Source organism: Pyrgilauda ruficollis, unplaced genomic scaffold (genome assembly GCF_017590135.1).
Source record: "Pyrgilauda ruficollis isolate IOZ18807 unplaced genomic scaffold, ASM1759013v1 scaffold83, whole genome shotgun sequence".
Taxonomy (NCBI): domain Eukaryota; kingdom Metazoa; phylum Chordata; class Aves; order Passeriformes; family Passeridae; genus Pyrgilauda; species Pyrgilauda ruficollis.
Window position 1 is genome coordinate 1,023,428 of NW_024530266.1, and position 21,774 is coordinate 1,045,201.

Below are 21,774 nucleotides of genomic sequence, written 5' to 3' on the forward strand. Positions count from 1 at the left end.
TTTTCCCAGGAATTTCTGAGTAGCAAATGTCCCAGCAGTGCTTTAAGAACATAAACCCTGCTGGGAACCTTAGCCTGAATGTAAAAGACTTCCCCATCCCCTCCCCAGCCCTGATTTATTTAGCAGGTGACTGCTGGGCTCACAGGGAGACCCAAAAGGCAGGGTGGGGAACCAGTGTGATCCTCACCCTTGTCAGATCCCCACATTTACCCCACAATCCGCCTTGCCACCCCACCTGGGCAGGGAGAAAGGACTGCAAGCGCACGTCACAGCTCCTGCTGACTTACATGGGCTGGGCAGAGCCGCTGCTCCAGGGCTGCTCTGTGGAGGTGGGCAGGAAGCTGCTGGGGGGCACTGGGAGCACCCCCGTGGGAGGGTAGTGGTGGTGGTGGTGCACCACAGGTGCCCTGGGCCTCTCTGCCTTCGCGGCCAGGGGAGCAGCGAGCTGCAGCTCCTTCTTGGAGAGAGACAAAGGGCGGCTGCAGAAACCTGTGCCCCCCACGGGGTCCTAGGTGAGGGGGCAGGGTTCCACTCAGCCACCCCCTGGGAAAGGAAGACCTTTGGAGAACAATCTGCAGGTTCCAGTAGAGAAGGTCCAAGAACACATGGTCACTTCAGATTTCACCTGATCCTCAGCCCCCACTCCCTCCAATTTATTCCATGAGTCAATGCCAGGGAAATGCAGCATGCCAGGGTGGCCTGGAGAGGAAGGTGGCCATCAGGGCATGCTCTTCCTCTGCCATCTTTCCTAAGGCACAGTGTCCTCCACAGTGCTCTGGCTCTCCCAGCTCTCTGTGTGTTTTGCCCAGGCCTGGTGCCCTCCCAGGGAGAAGATGATGCTAAAGGACTTTTCCAACCTTTTCCATTCTATGAGTCAGCTGACTCTCACTCAAGGTGGCCCTGCAATATCACATAAATGTGAGGAAACCTCTCCCAGGAAAGCAGTGATCGGGGCTGGAGCAATGGAGAGCACAGCCAGGCTGGGTGGTGTTACCTGCCGCGGGTGCTGGAGCGGGGCACAGCCGGCTCCCCCAGGCTGCGTGAGCAGGGCTGGTGGCAGAGCCTTCAGCATCATGTTCTGCATCATGATCTGGTGCATCTGAGCATTCTGCATCAGCATCATCTCCACCATATCTGGGAAGGGAAGGATAAGAGCTTTATCCAAAACTGACAAGCAGCAGAGGCATCGTGGTAAGGAGTGTCCTCCAGCACACAGAGTGGTCACTGCAACAAAGGCAAAGCAGCTGAAAGGGGGCACATTGTCCTGACTTGTAAGATATGTGTGCATTCTATTTGCCATCTGTTAGGAGTAGGGCAGTTATCTTCTGTTCACTGGGCAGTTTTCTTTATCTCTTCCACAACCAATCCTCCCTCCAGAGAGATATCTTCTATTTATAGGCCACTGAGTGTCCCTGCATGGCTGATAAAAATTACATCATCCCATTGTAAGATGCTCCACCCAGAAAGAAGAGCCAGACATTCCTACCTAAATATAATCTGAGACTTAAAACAACAGAGACACCCTTTCCCCACTAAATTCCCAAAAGAACAACTATCTTCTCCACTACATTCCCAGAAAAAGACCAAACCCACCTACAGCATCACCAGACCTTCAAAAAAACCCCTACACCCTTCTACAAAATCACTGCTTCAACAAAACCACATCCGTCACTCCAAGAAAACTACAGCCACTGTTTAATCAAAACTGCTACTAACACCCTAGCCAACAGAGTGTCAAGTCGTGTTCTAACTCTGTCAGTAGTTTATTTTCTAGGTTTTTCGTACTATTGCATTTGTATTTTTGTTAATTTTCCTCATAAAAAAACTTCCTATTTCCATATCTTTATCTGAAAACCCCTTAATTAAAAAATTATAATAATTCAGAGAGAAAGAGCTTACATTTTCCTTTTCAAGGAAGGCCCCTGCCTTCCTTAACAGACACCTGTCTGTTCAAACCAAGACACACGTGAAGAATATTGGCACTATTTCCCCAGACAGTGCAGAGTTAATGTCTGTGAATGGGGTTGTTCACCCCAGCTTTCCTGTTTCTCCTCCCTCCTACAAGAAAGCTGCTGCTGAGCATTTTGTCTTGCCCTGCCAGCCCACAGCCCTGCCTGTGCTGCATGGCAGGATGGAGAAGAGCTGAGCTGCAGCTTTCCCTTGCTGCAGCAAGGGCAGGCTCCTGGCTGTGCTCTCCGTTGCTCCAGCCCCAGATCACTGCTTTGCTGGGAGAGGTTTCCTCACATTTATGTGATATTGCAGGGCCACCTTGAGTGAGAGTCAGCTGACTCATAGAATGGAAAAGGTTGGAAAAGAGCTTTAGCATCATCAAGTCCAGCACTCAGTCTGTCATTTCAGGCACATCAAATCTCCTTACACGATCTCTGGGATCCAAAGGACTTGTGCAGTGTAACTAATTCACTTGGGGAGAAGTGAAGAGGGAGAGGGGAGAAAAAAAGAAGCGAAAAAATAATGAAGGCAACTCTCATTTTCCTTTTTACTGATCATACAAAAAGTAGTTTACATGTAGCAGCTTCAGAGAAGTCATGAGTGGATTTGGACTATTTTGGTTATGGAAATAAATTCTGATTCAAAAATCCAGACACTTAGATGAAGTATGAGCTGAGAAATACTTCAGGTCCATGACTGAGGATTCTTGGGTGGGATGAACCTTTGGCTGAAGGCTGAGCCAGGGAAATTGTCCCAGGTTTTAGCTCATGTATTATTTCCCAGTAGCACCGCCTAGGTTTAGAAACAAACTCTTTTATTGGCATTGCACTATATTTAGAACAACACTTTCAGATGTTCTGTCTTGTTTCCAAACACAGGGTACAAACAAAAGCCTGAGGAGATTGAACAGCAGGTTAGGAAGGAACAAAAGAATAAAACCAGATTTTAGAAGCCTGTTTGCCAGTTCTAGAATCAGCCATGTGCATGACTTTGACTTTGTTAATATTACTCAGTGCCACGAGTTGAGCTGTTTTGCTTTCCCAATCTTCCCTTGAGTCTGTAGTTCCTTTTTCTTTAGTTTTAGTGATAAGAGTTTCACAACAGAATGCCTTTCACAACTGGTACCCATCCCATCTATGAAGCACAACTCCCAAAGCTCCACCAGCTCATTAAACAGCACATCCCTAACGAGCTTGGACACCATCCCATGTCCCCTTCCAGTTGCCACGGCACCTGCCCTGCCCTCTCCAGGCCTCTGGAGAGGGGTTGTTACCTTCCTTAATGCTCCCAGAGCGGGGGGCTGCAGAGGGCTGGGCTGGGGGAATCTGTGTGATCACAGGGGAGGGCTGAGGCAACTGCTGGATGATGGTGGCAGGCTGAGCTGGCACCTGGAACAGGAAGGAAAATGGAGAAGTCAGGCTTGGTTTTGGCCAGCTCCCTAGCTATGGGAACAGCTGTCATCTGCCTAGGCTTCAGGAAAACTCTGGGATTGTCGTGGAGAAGCTGTTGAGGCTGTGGACTGCCTGAGCAGACAGTGAGGTGCATTAGAAAGTGGCTGAATGGCAAGGCTGGAGTGTGAGCAGCCCTGCCATTCCATGGGTGTGTTCCAGGGTCCCAGGACGAGGGAAGAGATGAGAATCTTGACTCCATGTTTTAGAAGGCTGGTTTATTATATTATGATATGATATTATATTAAAATGTTATACTAAAACTAAACTAAAAGAATAGTGAGAAAAGATCCTCCAGAAGGTTAAAAAGAAAAAGAAAAGAATAATAACAAAAGCTCGTGACTCTCAGAGAGTCTAACTGTGATTGGTCATTAATTAAATACAACCAACACAGACCAATCACAAATATACCTGTTGCATTCCACAACAGCAAATAGTTATTATATACATTTCTTTCCTGAGACTCCTCAACTTCTCAGGAGAAAACCCTATCGAAAGGATTTTCATAAAATATGTCATGGTGACACCACTCCTTTTGCCATCTTGCTCCAAGAGCAAACCATTCCCATTGTTAATTTTGGGCCTTATTGACAAGATGATTTCCCCTTAGGTTTCGCTGCAGGCAGCAAGGGTCCCATAAAAGAGCAAGAGGCATATCGTCCCTTTTTGTGGAATGAACAATTCCATACAGCTCCCAAATGATTGTCAGCTCAGACTGGCACAGTGCTGGTGGTGTTTTCTAGGAGACAATCCTTACTGTCTGCTGGATAATCCTTGGTGGCTCCACCGGGGAAGCTGGAAAAGGGATCTGGTAGATTTGTGGCAGGGCAACTCTGTGGTCATGGCAGTGTCCCCCATCTGGTGCAGGTGGCTGTGAAAGCTCTTCCAGAAGGTGCTGCTCCTGCAAAGTCAAGTATTTTCTTAAAGAAAATCTGGTCACAGCAAGGCAGACAGTATGGTTATGCTCCCTGGACTAAAAGGGATTAGCCCCTGGGAACCTGCAGCAAGGGCACTGCCAGTGCCTCTATATTCCTTCCCACAGATCTTGAAGCATAAGCAAAAAGGATTGGGAAAAAAAATGCGCAAAACAAGCTGACAAAAGTCTAGGAAAACATTTTAATAATTGTTGGTATCCTCCACAAACTAGGAATAAATAACAATTACTACTGTCTCTACTTTGGCATCGCTAAAAATCCCTTCTTTGCATTTTGGCACAGAAAGTTTCTGCCACAGCAGCTCAGGAGAAGCAGAATCATCCCACCTTAGTGCCTGAAGCAGGTGCAAGCTCCCTCAGCTGTAGTGAGATAAGCCAGGCTGCTCTCCAGGCTCTTTCCCTGATTAGCTGGCCCAGCCTTTATATTCCAAAGCAGCAGAGCACTAAATCCTGCCCAGCCCCAGAACCAAAGGCCAGGAAAACACTGAACCCACATCAGCAGTGGGTGTGCAGGCAACTGGGCCATGTCTGCTCCTCCAGGCCAGAGAGGGCTCTTACCCTGAGCTCCTGCAGCAGATCTTTCCTTTGCCTCAGGGCACTTTGGAGCATGTCCTGAGGTCTGTTTCCTGGAAGAGGAAGAGTCTCCATTATCTCCTCAAAGGATCACAAAGACAGAGCTATTACAGCACCCGTTCACATATATATATGTGAATATATGATATATTCATATCATATATTCACATGATATGAATGTGGAAAATGTGTTATTGGATAGCTGGATGTTGCATATGGGTAAAAACTTACAAAATAAGGCCTTGTTACCCTTGTAAAATCATTGCTCATGCCTGCTACTTTGGCTAAGCAGAAAAGGACTGTGGGAAAGAGACTCAGCTGAATTAGGGGTAGAAAAAGAATTTATACCACCATGAAGTGCTCACATCGTGACGTATGGTGGTTGGTTGGATTGTGTTTGATATGATTTAAAACTATGTAACTGGTAAAGGCCTAACTGCTCAAAAAGGTCTGGTTTTTGCAATAAAGAGACTCCTTTGCACCTGCCTGAGGACTCTGCACAGCCCTGCTTCAACAGCTTGAGTTCTTCCACAAAAGGCTTGGGCTACTTTTCTTGTCAAATACATGCATGGACAATGACTTTGTGCCATGTGTAGCCACAGCTGCTCAGCAGCTCTGCAAAGGCAAAACACCTCTCAAAATAAACTCTTAACATTGCTCTCTAAAGCCCCCTTTTAACCTCCTGGTTTAGGAATCCATTTCAGGCTGAAATTTTCTAGATGTGCCCTGCGCATGCAGAGGATGCCTGTTTGTAGTAACAGCTCCATCAAACTCTGGTTTGAATGTCAACTTTTCTGTTTCCTTTTTGTTCTGAATTAACTTCCTTTTCAGTTCATCCCACACACAATTGATTTTGAAACGAAGATAAGCAAGAATGTTTTCATGCACTTTGGAGCCATGCCTGGCATCTGCTCTGGAAAGCACCGTTTTGTATTTTGAAACTGTAAGCTGCTATAGGGGATTTTTTAAAAATGTTTGGCCACAGCATTAGAAAATTCCAACTATTTGTGCACCAGATCAGTGAATAGGAGCCCACAGTACAGTCTAGAAAGATCACCGAGCTTCTACTGGTGGCCTTGGATCCTTAGATAATATAAACAGTGCATGTGCCATGCAAAGAAATGAAGTGTTCCTCCTGTTTTTTCAGGATCACCAAAGCCAGGCAAACAGCTGGACTACAGCAGGGTGTACTCCTAGGTGTAAGAGCTGGGACAAGCTGGATCAGCACAGTTTGCTCCAGCTGAGAGGCTGCAGAGGACGCCTGGGCAGGAATCCATCCTATGTTAGTGCTCAGCTGGTTGTTCACTTCCCTTGGTCAGGAAAAAAACAGCTGAAGAAATTCAAAAGATCAAAAGCAGTTAGCTCACAGATGAAGGGAAGAGAGGGGATCATCTCCTGAGGAACTCATGCCTGAGAACATAAGCAAGCCCTTTCCAAAGTATGACTAAAATTAGGACAAACGCTTCTCTTACTTGCAGCTGGGAGAGACAATTCCATCTTCTCTAAGTTCTCCTGTTCATTTTCTAGTCTCTGTTGGCAGAACCATAACCAGAACTGGTTATAAGTCAGGCAGAAAAGCTCATAAAGATTTCCAAGCCTATGGCACATGTTTGGGATAGAGGAAACAGAGAAGTAGGAAATGTCTCATTACAAATGTAGTTACAGTGAAGAACAGTGATGCTTCCAACTGTGCAAGCTATTCCAGACCTTAAAATTGATAGCACAGTGAATCAGGAGACATAATTTATTTTGCAGGGCAGAGAGCTGCATCATATGAAGAACTTGATAATGTTGAGTTTGGACTCTTAATTCAGCAAAGGTCTGACCAGGCAACACATCTTATGTGAAAGCAGACATGAAATTGCCTTAAAACAATCTGAGATTCTCTTTACCCAAGATTTACTCCTAAACTTTGTCTGTCCCAGCTCAAACTGGCTTTGAGCTAACTGGTGACATCTCCCATAAAATGAAAGTCAATTTAATTTACTGCAGGTCCAGGTAAACTTGTAGAATGTTATTTAAGAAAGGGAAAGCAAGTAGTACCACTCCTCAGTGTATCTCAGTAGAGTTATACTGTTTTAACACACAGTGTTAATGCTTCAACATGCAAGAGCAAAAAGCAGAGCAGAGGTGACCCCTGCAGAACGATTCCCTTACCTTTTCTAGCAGTTTGAGTTTCAGTCGTGCCAGGTGATCCACCACTGAAGGATCTGCCATTATCTCCTGGAAGAGCAGGCAGGCAAAAGCAGGTTAAAAAGACAAACAGAGGCAGATAGGTTTCCAGGGCTCATTTTTTCCCCCTCCACAATCCTCACAGCATAATTCCATTACTAAAAAACAAAAATACAAGATGAGCAGAAATTGAGAGAAGCAGATAAAAGCTTCAGTCTCACTCCCAGCTCAGAATGAGCACAGGCATTCACAAGCTCACAGACACAGCTTTTCCTGCCATTTCTCTCCACATACTTTTGTGCTGCAGGTTGTGGTGCTCACAGGAAGGCAACTGAGACCGAATATTTATTTGTCTGTTCCTAATGGTTGCTATCCTTCCCCTGGCAGCATCACTAAGCCTGGCCTCTGTGTTGTTAGAGACTTTTAATTAGCTCAGAGGCTTGTTCCTGGTTGCTAAGTTTATAGTGTCAACAGGTAACATAAACAATTTCATCTCCAGGCACAGAAGCTTGTGTACTTTTGGCAAAGCAAATGCCTGGCACATTAGTGGAGAAGAAAGAAAGAAATAAAAGCCAATGGTTCTTTAAAACAAGCCCAGTGCCAGCAGTCAGATTATGGTCTTGCTGAGTGGCACCTGTTTATTCCACTAGAAGGGGTCTGCACACTTTTAACATAGCCCTTTACATGAGTTATCACCACACAGTGACTAAAAAAATGAAGGAGCATAGCTGGAACCCTCTCCTGGGTAAGTTCAAGAGTCAAGAGGCTATGGTGTAACATCCTTTTGGTTACCATTTCCCAGGAAAGCTGCAGAATGTCTCCCTTTCCCAGCAAAGCCCTACCAGCATAAAACCAGGGCCACATTTATCAGAGACATCCATGAAATGAACACCAAGGCAAGAGAAAGAAAGCCAAGTGGCAGACACTCTTTCTCAGTGGGAGATTTTAAGCCCAGGAGAGACAAGTTACAACCAAGTTAGAATCCTCTGCTCCCAGGAGAGAGAAGTTAGAAGCCCTTCCTCACCCGAAAGGCCACAGCAAAACTGCAGCAGAGCCACTGCTGGCAGCTGGAGCAGCTCAGGGATGCTCCTGAGCCGTGTGAGAGCAGCACAGACCCACACACCCCATCCCTAAAAACACACGGGCTGGAAGGCTCTGGAGAACTCGGGGAAACCAAGGTGCAGGGATCCCTAAAGCAGCTGTGATGGGTCAGAGCTGGGCTGAACAGCAAGAGGAGAAAATCCTCTCACTTGCCAGCAGCTCTCCTGGGAAACAACTCTGAGTCCATTTCTATACTTGAAAACCCAACAAGATTTTTCTCTGAGCCCTCCACGTGAGCAGCTGCAGCAGCCTTTGACAAGGAGTTTCCTAGTTATGCCTGCAAAGTGCAGAGGCACGGTTTGCTCCAGTGCTGGGAAAGAAACCCACCCCTTTTTGAATGCTGGTGAATACTGAGCTGATTATTTTAGCATCAACTGGTTTGGTTCAGTGCCCCTAAAAGCTGAATTTCTAGAGCCTTCATTGCAGTATGAAAAGAGGGCCACGAGAGAGTTTGACAAAAAGAACCAGGTATAAGTGTTCCATTAAAAGTACAGCACCAGTGTGAATTTACTAAAGAGGAAATAAAGAGAATTTTTTTGCTTGATGTGACAGGTATCCCAGAGGAAATCCAGGATTTATTTATTTATTTATTTTTTTAATCCAGGGATTATTTTTAAAAGGCACTTTTCAGCAAACCTGCTAAAGGATCTTTCTTCTCCCGCAGTTATGGATGCCTTGGTCACAGCGTGATCCTTACTCTTGGGACATCTTACAACCTGCTCATTAACGGGGTGCCAGGAATGTGCCAGCCACACCCCAGATCTGGCTGGAAGGGCTCTGTAGCTACACTGAATCCCACACAAGAGATCACACTTGAGGATGAAAATTCAAAAGATCAAAACCAGGCAAATGCAATGCCACAAAGGAATAACAGGTGTGTTACGTGCACCTCACAGGACATCATTATTCTGCTCTATTTAGCAGGGCTGAAGTCAGAGTTTGGGCACTGTGTTTATTTTTAGACATGGTGGTTCAAGAGGGAAAGAAAGTCCAGGAAAGAAAAAAAAAAAAAATATTAAGGGTGCATTTACAAAATGTATGTTCTAAGGAAGGCTTTAAACGACTGGCTTTGTTTAATTAGTAAGTAAATGGTGAAAAGAGGACAGGCCGGCAGTTTTTAAATAAATGAGAGGATACAATCAAAAAATGGGGTGGAGTGGGGGGTTTGTCTGGAAAAACATTTGGCTTAATGAGGAAGAGAAAACCTGATAGAAACAGGGAGCAAAATCTTCATTTACCCACTAAGGGAAATGATGGAGCAGCTATCAAAACAAAAAAAACCTTTCACACAAGTTGTTTAGGAACAATTAAAAACCCAAAGGTGTTGAACATTGCAGGGCTCCTCAGATGTAAGAATGGATTAGATAACCTCATGAGGTCCATACTAGTATTGTATTTCTTTGATGTCTTTTATTGGTTTTGATATTTTATACCCTTAATTTTAATTTCTATGAGTTATAAAAGACAATTTAAAAATATATTATGGTAATGGCCAAGATGATTATAGGGGTGGAGGAGCTCTGCTGTGAGGAAAGGCTGAGAGACTTGGGACTGATCAGCCTGAAAAAGAGGAACTTTGGGGTGACCTAAGTGTGGCCTTTCAGGGTCTGAAGGGAGCGCACAAGAAAGATGGAGAGAGACAATTTGCAGGGGCTTGGAGTGGCAGGACAAGGGGAAATGTCTCCCCACTGACAGAGAGCAGGTTTAGATTGGATATTAGGGAAAAAATTATTCTCTGTGGAGCCCTGGAACAGGTTGCCCAGAAAAGTTGTGGCTGCCTGATCCTGGGAGGTGTTCCCTAAGACATTTCATCATTCAGACTTTGTCTTTTGGCATTGCCCTCGAAGCAGACGGGCTTTTTAATGTTCGCCAATCCAGCACGCTGCTCCGAGTAACACATTTGACTAAAGCCTGTATTTTTATAACTCAGTGACTTCAAAATACAAAGAAGCCACCAGTTTTGTAGCTTCAATAAGCAGAGCAAAAGGGAATTTAAGGTTGGACATCTGGGATCTTAAATTTTTGGCCCTTCAAGGACATTGGAGTAACCAGAAGACTCCAGAGGAGACAGAAGCCTGGAAAGTTGGAGACAACTCCATGCACAACAAAATGACAATCGAGGGATTAAAGAATGGCGACCAAATTAGCATGAAGAGCGAGAAATCAATAAGTAACACAGGACGGAATGCTGACTACTGAAGAGAATCATGCACCTCAGAGCCAATGAGCATTAATTCATTTCTTGGCTAAAAATTTACAAATAAACAAAAAGGCGGGAAAGGAGCCACCAACCCTCCTCGCACCCTATTGGCCGCCGCTAGCCCCGCCTCCATTGGCCGCCGCTAGCCCCGCCTCCATCGGCCTCCTCCTAGTTCGCGTTCCCCATTGGCTGTCTCCCGCGCTGGGCGGGGACGGCGGCCCTTTTGAAATGGCGCCGGACGCTCCCATTGGTGGCTGCCGCAGAGGGGGCGTGGCTGGCTGCTCGCGCCGGCTTGCCCGGGCTATCCCAGCAGCCACTTAGCGCGAGTGGGCGGAGCCCGGCTGAGGAAAGCCATCGCCATTGGCCGGCGGCCGCGGCGCGTCAGGAGCTGTGGCCAATGGGCGCAGAGCTCCGCCCCGCGCGGCGCGGCGGCGGGCGGGGAGGGCCCGGGGCGGCCATGACCGACGCTGCACTGCCGCCGCCGCCGTGAGGGCGCGGGGGGCACGGGGCAGCCCGGCCGCTCTATGGAGGCGCAGGAGGAGGCGCGGCGGCGCAAGCTGGAGGCAGGCAGGGCCAAGGTGAGGGGAAGGGGTTCCGGTTAGGCGGAGGCTGCGCCCTCCCCGGTGCCGGTGCGCTGCCAGGCCCCGCCTGCTTCGCCTCAGCCCGGCCCGGGTCGCTCCCCTCCGTGGGGCGTTCCGGAGCTGGGTGCGGGGTGCCGGCCCGGGGGTGTCCCCGGAGCCCGGTGGGGCTCTCTTGGCACCGAGGCTCCGTAGGAAAAGTGCCCAGCGGTGCTCGTGCCTGCGGGGCCCGTCCCGCTGCACAGGCATGGAGACATTGCCTGGGGCCAGCGCAGAGCAGCCGGCAGCTGTGCGTGTGCCTGCTTCAGGCTCTGCTCTCCTTGCGTTTTGGGTTTTTTTCTTCCCAGCTCTCCCATTTTAGCCCGGGAGTCGGTGTTTGTGGGAACACCGCGTTCGCAGCTGAGGATCCCAAAGAACAGGTGGTGTTTTGTTGCTTGCCTGGGTGTGCGCAGGGGGAGCGAGAGCTGGGCTCGGGTTGATGGTTTCCAGCAAACGCTTCATAAGCTTTGAACATTTCAGTGTCTGCACTTGGGTGTAGTTTAGGGACTTGTGTAGAGCTCGCAGGATGAGGCTGATTCATAAAGATAACATTCCCCAAGTAATTATTACCTGCAGCCATGCGTTTAACGCTGGTTGTCTGCTAACCCCGTTAGATAAACAAAGCTCCTGCTTTGTTTTGGTAGCGATGTTCAAGGAGCTGGTTGGAAATGCTTGGTTACTTTCCTTTTAGTTCGGCATTTCTGCTGGGTTTTGGGCTGGTTTTGGCATATTTCTCTTCTGGCTGTCCCTGCTAAATAAAGCTTTTAGTTCTCACCACTCCAGTCGGACTGGAGGGGGCTATAGCTAGACAAGCTCGGGGGAAGTTGGGACCCATCAGATCTTTCCAGATCCTGCCCTTTCTGCAGGGAGCCAGCCTGGATACCTGGCTAGTGGGTTAGAGATGCCTTGGAGCTGTCCTGTGTGTCTGTTTCAGCTGCTTCCCACCAGTGCTGTGCACAGGAAAATCAAAGAGCGTTTGTGGAAGGGAGCAGGGTCATAGCTGGAGCTCTGCTGCAGCCTGGTGATGGGCAGTGCAGCTCCTCCATGCCTGGCCTGGCCCTCCCTGATGCTGCCATGGATTCCACACTGCCTGCTCCTGCTCAGCAGGTTCTCATCTGCCTGCCTTCCCAGCCTTGTGATGGGCTGTGAGAACACAACTTTGTGCTGGAGAACGGCTGCTCAAGAGAGAGTTCTGAGAGCAGCAGTTCTTCAGGTTGAAAGGTTACCTTAGTGTGGCAGGACCTGTGTTAACATTTCTGTTAACATACATTAACTCCAGATGCAGGACCTCTTTATGATTGAAAAATGTGACAGACTTAGCTTGAGTAAGTTACTAGTTCCCACCTGTTGGTAAACTGTTGTTTGCCATTAAAAGAAGAAAAGCAGGGACTTCCCTTCTGTTTCAAGTTATACCTGCAGAGCCAGGGTTGCATTTACTCTTTTTTATACTGTGTGCTAAATCTCCCTCTTCCCATTAAAAGAAAAACCAAACATCATTAGCAGCCCCATCAGTGTTGCTGCTGTATGGATGTAGTGCTTCCTCTGCTGATGAAAATGTCACAGAGATCTGGTCCCTGGCTGGCAGATTGTGGGCACCAGACAGCTTCCAAAAAACACCCAGGTGACATTTCCTCTCTTTTATTCCTCTGCTTTTCTTTTTTTTTCTGCTTTTCTCTGTGCTCCCCTCCTCATGGATACAGCACAGTTTTGAAAGGGAGGAAGAGCCATGGGCAAGTGCAGCTTCTCCTTGCTGTGGTGCAGCCTGGAGCAGCTGAAGGTGCTCCCACCTCTGGTGTGACACAGGAGTGTTCAGTGCCCATCAGAGGAGCTTTCTGAACCATCTCTCAGGAGCTGCTGGCAGCAGGGGACAGGAGGGAGGCTGGCTTGTGTGTGAGAGCCTCTGTTGTAGCAGCCTGGGCAGTGATGTAACTGCAGTTTGGTGCTGCTTCACTCTGGAGGTGTGAACTCCTGGGGGCTTTTTGCCTCACCCCCACCCTCCAGGAAAGGAATTATTTCATCTTTGGCATCCCTAGGTTTTAGTCTGCTAAGCAATGGCTCAGCAAAGAAATATGATCTAAATGTTCTCCTTTTCAGACCAATGCTTGCATTATTCTTTTTCATATAGCAATTTAAAATTCCATTCTTGAGATGCATTTATCACCTAATAATAATAATAATGCCAACTGTTGTATTTATTGGAGACTGTAATTGGCAGCTAAGTACTGACTGTATCAGGTACCTCAGATTCCTGTTTCTATCAAATGCAATGCTCATAGTCAGGGTAGTAATTGAGAAACAGAACAAGCCTAATTATTCAGTGCTGCTTTTTTTCTCCTTTGTTTCTACCTCACATTAATTAGTCTGCATATTGATCACCTGTGCCTCTAGTTACAGAGCTCTCTGTGCCATACCTCAGGTGTGGGAAGTTTTGCTCTGTTTCCATTTTACAGTTAGGACCTGGAAAATGAGTGCAGGTTTTCCAGGAAGTTTTCTCACCTCATCGTTTTGAGGAAGGTCTAGAAAATATTTCTGGGTTTTGTCTAAGATGACTTGTTGCTTATGTTTGCTGTATCCAAGAGCTGGACTAACGTTTATTTGAACAACCTGTTTCTGTTTGGTGCTGATGTGGTTTTTCTGCTCTGTTCTGTTTTCTCTGGGTGTTGGTTTTGCTACTAATTTCTGAAGCAGTTGTATTACATAAAGTAATACATCAACTTTGAACCCACTGGTCCTGGTGAAGTGAAGTTGCAGTGCTTTGGTACTTGTAGAAAGGTGTCTACAAGGTGTTCTTGTCTTACAGCAGCTGCTTGGGATGCTGTGGAGGACAGTGCTCTCAGGGTTCCTGTGGCAGTGCTACATCTTGGCTAAAAGTCAAGCTTTCACCTTTGCATGGCTTCTATAAAGCAAAAGGAGAGTTAAATCATTCAAAACAGGCGTGATGGGATCTCACTGTGATGAGGCAGAGGCAGTTGTGTCTTGCTTTCCTCACATTCACACTCACTGCTTCGTGTTGGATGGCTGGCTGTGAATTTGAGATTCTTTTGCAACAACACTTAACTTTGTGTAGCTGATAAAAGGCTTTGGAAACCTGGTATTGCTCTAAATAGAACTTTTTGCATAAATCTGGAACATGCCACTCCATCAACTCCAGTAGTTCCATAAAATTTTGGTGTGGTTAGATATTTTTGCATGGCATGTATTTTGATTTTATATGTTTAGTGCGTGTGAATGGAAGAAAATAAGTTGTTTTCTTTGAACTGTGCATTTAAAAATGTATAGTGTTTAGGTGTTCAGTCATGCCAAGTCCTGGTATTTTAATGTGAGATTCTTGGTCTCCTTCATTGATCAGTAACTGCTCTCTGTAATGCCCACTCATCTTTTCTGCTTGTTTTACTCCTGTTTTCCCTTTTTCCCTGCTTCAGCAGTTTCCTCTACTCTCCATTTTTCTGCAGGTTTCCTCCTGCCCCGTTTCCCCATGTTATCAGGTCAATCAGTGCTGTAGCTATTTTTGACACACATTGCCATCAGTGAGTGCTGGAGTTGACACCTGGTTTCAGAGGATAGTATTTGTGTCTCACTGCAGCTTTATGGTCTGTTCTGTTTGTTATGAAAGGCACAGGTCTGGCAACCTTCATTTAATCTGCATTTCAGTATTAGTAACTGTAGAAATTAATCTTAAGGTAATCTTAAGTTTTTTGTACATAAGAATTTGATCAGCTGGTAAGAAATTGATGTCTTTCTGCAAATGTACCTTTTAAACAGGCTGCTGGGTGTAGCAGATGTGTAACTGTGCACCTGTTGAGTAGCTAAGCTGTCAGGTAGAAGTTCCTGACCTTTTCACAAACTGAATGAGAAGAATGGGACAAGATTTTTCTGCAAGGTGGCTGTTTGACAGGAAAACCAAGCTGTCAAGCAGTGGATTTTCACATGTATTGCAGGTAGAACTTGGCAGTGATGTTTACATCCAGTCATCAGTTAACTACCTGTTTTGTCTCATCACAAGGTTATAACACTGCACTTGGTAATCTGTGGTTTTAACCTTGAAGAAGTCTTTTTCCTTATCAGAAGGATGTCTGGATTTCTGCTGTGTGGGAGATGCTACTTGGAAATGCTGCCTAAACACAATACTAGAGTTGAAAATAACAATAATCCTTTTTAAGCTGTTTAGGGTGTTAGGGAGAGTTGGGTAATAAATTGTCAGTGACATTCTTTACAAGTCTCTGGGGCTTTGTAGAGCTGTGATAGCCTGATAAAGTAGAGCATCTGATTCTTCAACAGAAGAAATTAAAATGACCTGGCTTAATTGATTTTCTATTTATGTACTGGAGGCTGCTTTCTGGCGAAGAAGTTTTGCTGTGTTCTCTTAAGGGGGTGGCAGGGAAGGAGCATTAAAATTAACGGAAGTGAATCCTTATCTCAAAGCTGACGCTGGCTAAGACCTGTTTAGATGTATTTGTAGGGGTGTGCTGGTGCTGCCACCATGACGAGGGGGTTCTTGTTTTTGCTGGTCTTGCAGGAAAACTGCTCAATTGTTATTTTTTCCTAACGCTTCTAGTATATTGGCAACTCGTTCCTTTACTAATTTGTCTTGCTGCAGTTCTGGATTATTATTGACACACAAAATTTCACTGAGTAAAACTTTGGTTCTTGTGTGGAAATGAGCCTTTAGTGCTGGTGTGAGATTTGCTGCTTGATGGCACAGTTATCCAGTATGTTGTGAATGTGTGGCAAGCAGGCAGATAAAGCAGTTTTTCTGCAGATGTATATGTTTTATCAAGACAGGAGCTTCGTCACCCATGACTGTGTTAATCTTGTGGTCCTGCTACTTTTTCCTTGCTTACCTCTCCCTGTACCTCTTGCAATCTTTCCTGAACAGTTTGCTTACTTCAGACAGCGAAAAGCAAAGGGCGACGTCGCGCAGTCGCAGAAAAAGGCGGCGAAGAGGAAGGGCTCGGCTGTCCACATGCATGACCTTCCGAAGGAAGAGCACCCAGTAGCAGCCAGAGGTGCTGGGAAGGGCCTAGAGGGTCAGGCTGAAGACACCAACCTGCCAGAGGCAGCAGCAGAGGCACAGGTAAATGTTAGTATTTCTTGCCTTTGCTCCGCTCCTTCTGCAGGTAACAAGTGTTGCAGTTGGTTGTTTGACTCAATTGAGTGTTAGCTCACTGGCCACTAGCTGCCCCTGGGAGGTAAGTGAACTGCTTGATTTTCACTTGGAATAGTTCACTCTAACAAAGTCATCTCATTTACTAAGGCATCTCCACAGTATGGCCTGGGCACCTGTTATTGCCAGGTAGCTATTAGCCTCCTAAATTCAAGTCTTTCACTGCCGTGGACTTATCTTTGGGCAGACCTGTGGTTATGTGGCTGTGAATTTATGAAATGGCAAATCTGGAGTGGGAGATCAACAGATTAAAAACTGCCAGGGCCTTATAATGCACAGCATTAATTTGGTTTTGTATCACTTGGCTGGCTCAAATATGCTTAAATGTTTTCTGAAAAACTATAATTTATTCCAGCAAGCTCTCAGTAGCCATTGTAAAGCCAGCATAGATGCTATTTCCACAGATTTGTTTGAGGTGTGACTCTGCTTGTGTCTGATGTATTTTGGTATGTATGTACTAATAGCTCTCTAAAGGTAGTCACATTCTCTGTGGGAAGAATTTTGGGGAGGTGGTGCCTTCTGCACCAAAAGCATCTCTCCAGATGTTGGTGTGTTTACACAACATACCACAATAGCATCAAACTAACGTGTTTGCAAACCTGCAGTGATAGGGGATAAAATTTACGTGTGTTATCCTGCTTTCTGTTGTGAGGGTATCCCTGATGCTTTCAGAATATCTTCAACAAAATGTTAGCATTGCAAAGGCTTTTATGAAGCTGCACACTGAGGAAAAACATAATGTTTTGTCACTCAGCCATAGCAGTGTCCTTGCTACATTCATGTGAGCTTAAATTTAAAAAACAAACAAAAATCACTTACTGCTGCTAAGCAACTTTTTTCAAAATAGCTGGTTTGTAAAGCAGCTGGAATTCTAGGTTACCTGGAGAGGGTGCCTCTAGGGAGACAGTAATCATTGGGAACTACTTCAAGCAGAATCAAAATGCAGGGAGAGCTGTGGATTGCCTTTTCCAAACAGTGCAATAGTCATCTTGGTCTTGTTGTGAATTTAGTGAGGGAAATCTCTCTCAAGATATCAAGCTATGTTAAATCTGTATGTCAGAGAAAGGTGTTACTTTTGTGGTTACCTGAATGGTTTTAGCATGTTTGTTAAATAATCTCCTGTCAGTTTTTAGTAGTAGAATAAAGATTGCTCAAGTGTTTGCCAGCTGCAACAGCAGAGGATCAAGCATTGAATCAGTGTTGAGGATTAGCCATAAATTTAAGTGGGCATCATAATGCTTTTGTTTGGTTGGTTTTTTTTTTGCAGTTTAGTTCATTTCACCGTGAAAGACCAGCTGGATTTAGCATGAAGTCAGTTTCTCACAACACAGACCTTTCTGGCTCATGCTTAAGATGCTTCCAAAATAATTCTGTTTTTCCTTATTTTTATTTAAAATAGCTTTGATTTAGTGTTTGTTTTATTTGTTCATTTACCAGGGCAGCGCTGATTTGTCTAGCTGGGAGCCACTGGATGATCATGCAACTGAAGTAAGTGTGAAAAGGTGTATCTTTAGTAAAAGATGCTGGGTAGAGCTGAAAAAAGACTGATAATTGGTTGCTAAAATGATTAATTGAACATTGTTATCAAATATGATAAAATTGATCTGATTTCACTATTTTATGGTGTAAAACAAGCATTTCTCTGTATGTACATGTACTGGCTCTGAAAATTGGTTGCTGAGAAAATTGTGTTTTGTAAAATCATAGACTTTGCCCAGGGAAATGTGAATGTTTTGGTGTTACCAATTGATACATGGGTTCATTTTTCATTGTTTCATACAATACAACGGAAAAGTAGTCAAAATAAAGTACAAGATACTGTATCCTCTGTGATGATGGTAACAATGTTGCTCCTAAGAAACCACAGCAATTTCATTTTACTGAAAGAGCTTTACATTGTTGTTTCTCATTTGGGTGGGCTGTTCTCCAGTCAAATGCATGTAAGGGCTTTGTTTAAATTGGTAATATTCTGCTTCCTTCCTCACAGCTGGAGGTATTTAAACCCCAATACATGCCAAAATGGCATGTTGCCACCATTTGGTGCTATAGAATCACAACACTTTGACTTTACTTTTGTGCTTTAAACTATCATGGTAATATATTATCTGTGATCATTTTTAATTTGAAGTTTTTAAGCCTGATGTAATGTTTCTATTAGATACAAAGTCCCAGCGTTGAGTTACTTTTAAAGTAGAATTCGCCCAGGACTTAACCTTGAAGCTGTACCACAAAATGGTATTTTTAGTGAACAAATGCATTTCTGTTTCCTTTATGAAGAAAGATAGGATAAATCCTGCTGCAGAATACAGCGAGGCTGATGCCCAGGTGTGTCAGGTGAGGATAGCTGAGCTGGAGAGCAGGCTGCTGGAAAAACAGGAAGCAGTGGAAAGGCTCACTGCACAGATGGATGAGCTGCAGGACCAACTTACCCAGCACAACGATTCCATGCAGCTTCAGGTATGTTTCACAGAACTGGGTAATGGCATAATAGTACCTTATTTTAATCCTAAAAATATTTAGGTCTCAAGACTCAAGAACCTGTTGTTTCTTTAGTGAGAAGTACTCCACCTTGCTAACGTGTACTGGAAAAAGCAGCGTCCTCTTCCAGAATATTAAAAAAATATTATTTTGCATTGCCTTTCTCTAGCAGTTCTATGTAAAGGTAAATTATTACCAGGTGCTTTCTAAGACTAGTTATTTTCCCCTTTATATGTTCTTTTTCTTATTCTAGGATTGGGGAAATAAAGACATTTGCTGTTGGTGAGAAATAAATTGAAAAGATAAATGTGATTAACATAAAATAGGATTAATGTATCCTATCTCGTCAGCTTCCTCTCACATGACTGAAGGGAATTGCAGGCACATAGGAAACAATTTAGGGGCTACTAAAAACTCATTATGTCCTTTTTGAAAACTTTATGGCTTTTTATGTCAATGAGAGCTACACATTTGGAAGTAAAAATACCAATTTCATTGCTGGCGTCCCATAATTTGTCTTTAAAATCACTTTTGATTTGGTTTGTCATCTCTGAGATCAATTTAAGACTCTTCTTCCTTCATGCCTGCCATCATCTTTGGACACAAAGATTTCTTTGGTGCAAGTTGGTTAAAACTGAAATGTAACTACAGGCTCTGTATTGGCTTTGCTTCAAGAAAACCTGCTTGTTTCCAAATATGTTAAGAATATCTTAATGTTAAAAGTGCACTTCTTCTGACCCTTGTAGGAAACAACAGTTCAGGAGCAGAATGAAATCATCAGGAAGTTAACAACCTGCCTTCAACAGGCCAAGAAAGACCGGGATGAGGTACAGGAGGAGGCTTCACATGTGGCTGGTCAGATCCGCGATTTACAGCTCCAGTTACATCAGGTGTGCCTCTCCTCCAATTTGCATGTCCTTACAGAGACTGCAAGAACAACTTTAGACTGTGAATATAAAAATATTGAGCTGATCATGTAGCTCCTCATAGTTCAGTTTGCAGCACAGCAGTGAAAATGATTTCAGGGCAGGGCAGGGTTTTTTCCTGGTTGCTACAGAGAAGTCCTGGAAATATCCTCGGATTTTCCACTTGCTTGCATAATGTTTTGAAGGTCATTGCACCACTTTGTTCATCACTTAAGCACTTGCTAGGGAATTTTACACAATGTTGTTAGTGGTGTTATGGGCTGAGTAAAAGCATTAGACAAGCCCTGCCTTAGGTTCAGATTTTTGGCAGCAGCTTGAATTCAGGTGAGGCACACCTAAACCTCTCTGGCTCGTGAGCTCTTAAGAATTGCAGATCAGGTCTATCATAAATTCAATTATTTACTGAATAGGCAGAAGATTAACAGACAAATGGCCTTAAACAGGTTAAAACAACTACTAGAAGATTACATGAAACAGTGCACAGCATAAAGGTACCTATATTACAGCTAGCAAAGAAATAGTATAGATTAGGAGTCAGTGTAACTTGCACAGAACTGATGAGGAGGTACACAGGTTGCTTTCACTCAGCCCCTGAGAGAGTGGCCACAAAGTGGCATCCCAGCTTTGGGGAAGGGCCCCACACATTTCCACAGAACGTGCAGAAGACTTCTGCCTTGTGAAAATTTGGTGTAGCTTTTATAGTTTGTTAAGTGTCTGTCAGTCAGAAATTCAAGCTTATCTTCCTTCAATCTCTCTCCCAAGGCAAGATGTTTGTCAGCTGGGAATGCCACCTCCATGGTGCCAGAAATATCTCACTACCAGACAGATGTCTGGCCTGAGCTATTTCACCAATTAGCAAATTCTTGTGAGGGGGGAGATGCCCTGAGCTATTGCACTCGCTGATAGGCAGAACAGATAAGCCCTTCTGTGGCAGGGGAATGTCCTGCCGCAAGTGGTTTGTGGCCTGTGCACAACTGTTGCTGTATAGTTTGGTCTTGCATGTGATCATGTGTCCTTTGCCAGAGAAATCTGTGAGTTTCTGCTTGGGCAGCTGGAACATCTCAGCTGTTAGACAGAAACTTGCTGTGCTGTTTTGTGACTTGCTGGTCATGTGATTTGGCTCAACGAAAGAAATTTAAAATGACACGGTTCGAGCAGCCTCCTTGACACATAGGAACCTGCTTCAGTGCAACAGGTTAATCATGGATCTAATCCCTGGATAATGACACATACTGCAGCCTTTCTCTGCTTTAAAATGTATTTTTCAATGTGCTTTATTCTTTCATGGTGATACTCAGAGTTCCAGTGGCTATTCTCTCTGAAACTATGTGTTTGTTGTCCTTGGAGCTTTGTAGTACATGCCAAAGAGAAATATTTCTGTATAGTAAGTGTTCCAGGTTTGCAGGATATGGGGTTACAAATCTTAAAGTCTGGATAGGAAGGGAAAAGGGTTAAAAAAAATTGAAAAATAAAATCTGAGACTTTTTAGTCCAGGAGCTATCTTAAAGGGAGTTGATTATGCCCTGAAAAATACCTACTAAATGAAATTTTGGAAAATAACAAAAAATACTGCTTTCTATCAACAGTTCTGGTTGCAACAGCAAAATGTGGTAAAAGTGAAGGCTGTTCAACAGGTGTTTGGGATTTGCACCATAAGCCATTGAAAGACAAGGATCAAGCCTCAATAGCATTTCAGGCATGTTCTAAATAAGTCCAGTGAGATGATGCACATTGTGGAAGGATGTCAACTTTGATATTAGATGAAAGCACTAATACTGTCTTACATATTCTTCCTTGGTTTTAGCAACATCTGAGAAAAATATATTAAATAAAACATATTTTGTGTTACCCTGATGGGAGAAATGTTTTCCTTTCATTTGAAGGGATGTGGAGAGGAAAAAAACAACCTTTAGTAATAAGCTTGGCAGAGAAGACTGGTTTTGTTCATTGTCCTCTTAATGGCACATCCAGTCCATTGGGAGTTTTCTTCATATTGGAGGAATTCAGTATGATTTATTATGTTAGACTTATAGGTTCATAATGTTAGAAAAGTCACCACAGGGATGAATTATCTAACATTTGCATCTTGTCAGTAAGTAATAGCATCTAAAACATGACAAATGTTGTCTGCCTTTTTAGGATGTTTTTTATTCCTTGAGAATGAAAGATTTAGGGTAAATCTGTAAATACATTTGCTTACAGTGAGTCTTG

The 21,774-nt window shown here is 44.4% G+C and overlaps 2 protein-coding genes across 14 annotated transcripts in view; one reads left to right on the forward strand and one right to left on the reverse strand.

Annotated features, from left to right (window-relative positions):
* Positions 1 to 295: 295 nt before the first annotated feature.
* Positions 296 to 7,128, reverse strand: CUNH21orf58 (chromosome unknown C21orf58 homolog; the record flags this gene model as incomplete). The annotated part of the gene is made up of 7 exons (XM_041487720.1): positions 7,063 to 7,128; positions 6,378 to 6,435; positions 4,891 to 4,958; positions 4,156 to 4,299; positions 3,224 to 3,338; positions 995 to 1,134; positions 296 to 454 (listed from the first exon to the last, which is right to left on the reverse strand). Coding segments are annotated over exons 1-7 (744 nt in total), but the record flags the coding sequence as incomplete, so codon positions are not given.
* A 3,694-nt stretch (positions 7,129 to 10,822) lies between these two features.
* Positions 10,823 to 21,774, forward strand: part of PCNT (pericentrin) — a 71,401-nt gene continuing 60,449 nt past the window's right edge. For 12 of the 13 annotated variants that reach the window (XM_041487691.1, XM_041487701.1, XM_041487702.1 and 9 more), the window contains exons 1-5: positions 10,830 to 10,956; positions 15,872 to 16,069; positions 17,597 to 17,647; positions 18,437 to 18,616; positions 19,384 to 19,527. In XM_041487691.1, the coding sequence (XP_041343625.1) occupies positions 10,903 to 10,956; positions 15,872 to 16,069; positions 17,597 to 17,647; positions 18,437 to 18,616; positions 19,384 to 19,527 (627 nt within the window). In that variant the 5' untranslated portion in view covers positions 10,830 to 10,902. Of the gene's footprint in view, positions 10,957 to 15,871; positions 16,070 to 17,596; positions 17,648 to 18,436; positions 18,617 to 19,383; positions 19,528 to 21,774 lie in introns of all 13 variants that reach the window. The other variant, XM_041487690.1, reaches the window with a different exon arrangement.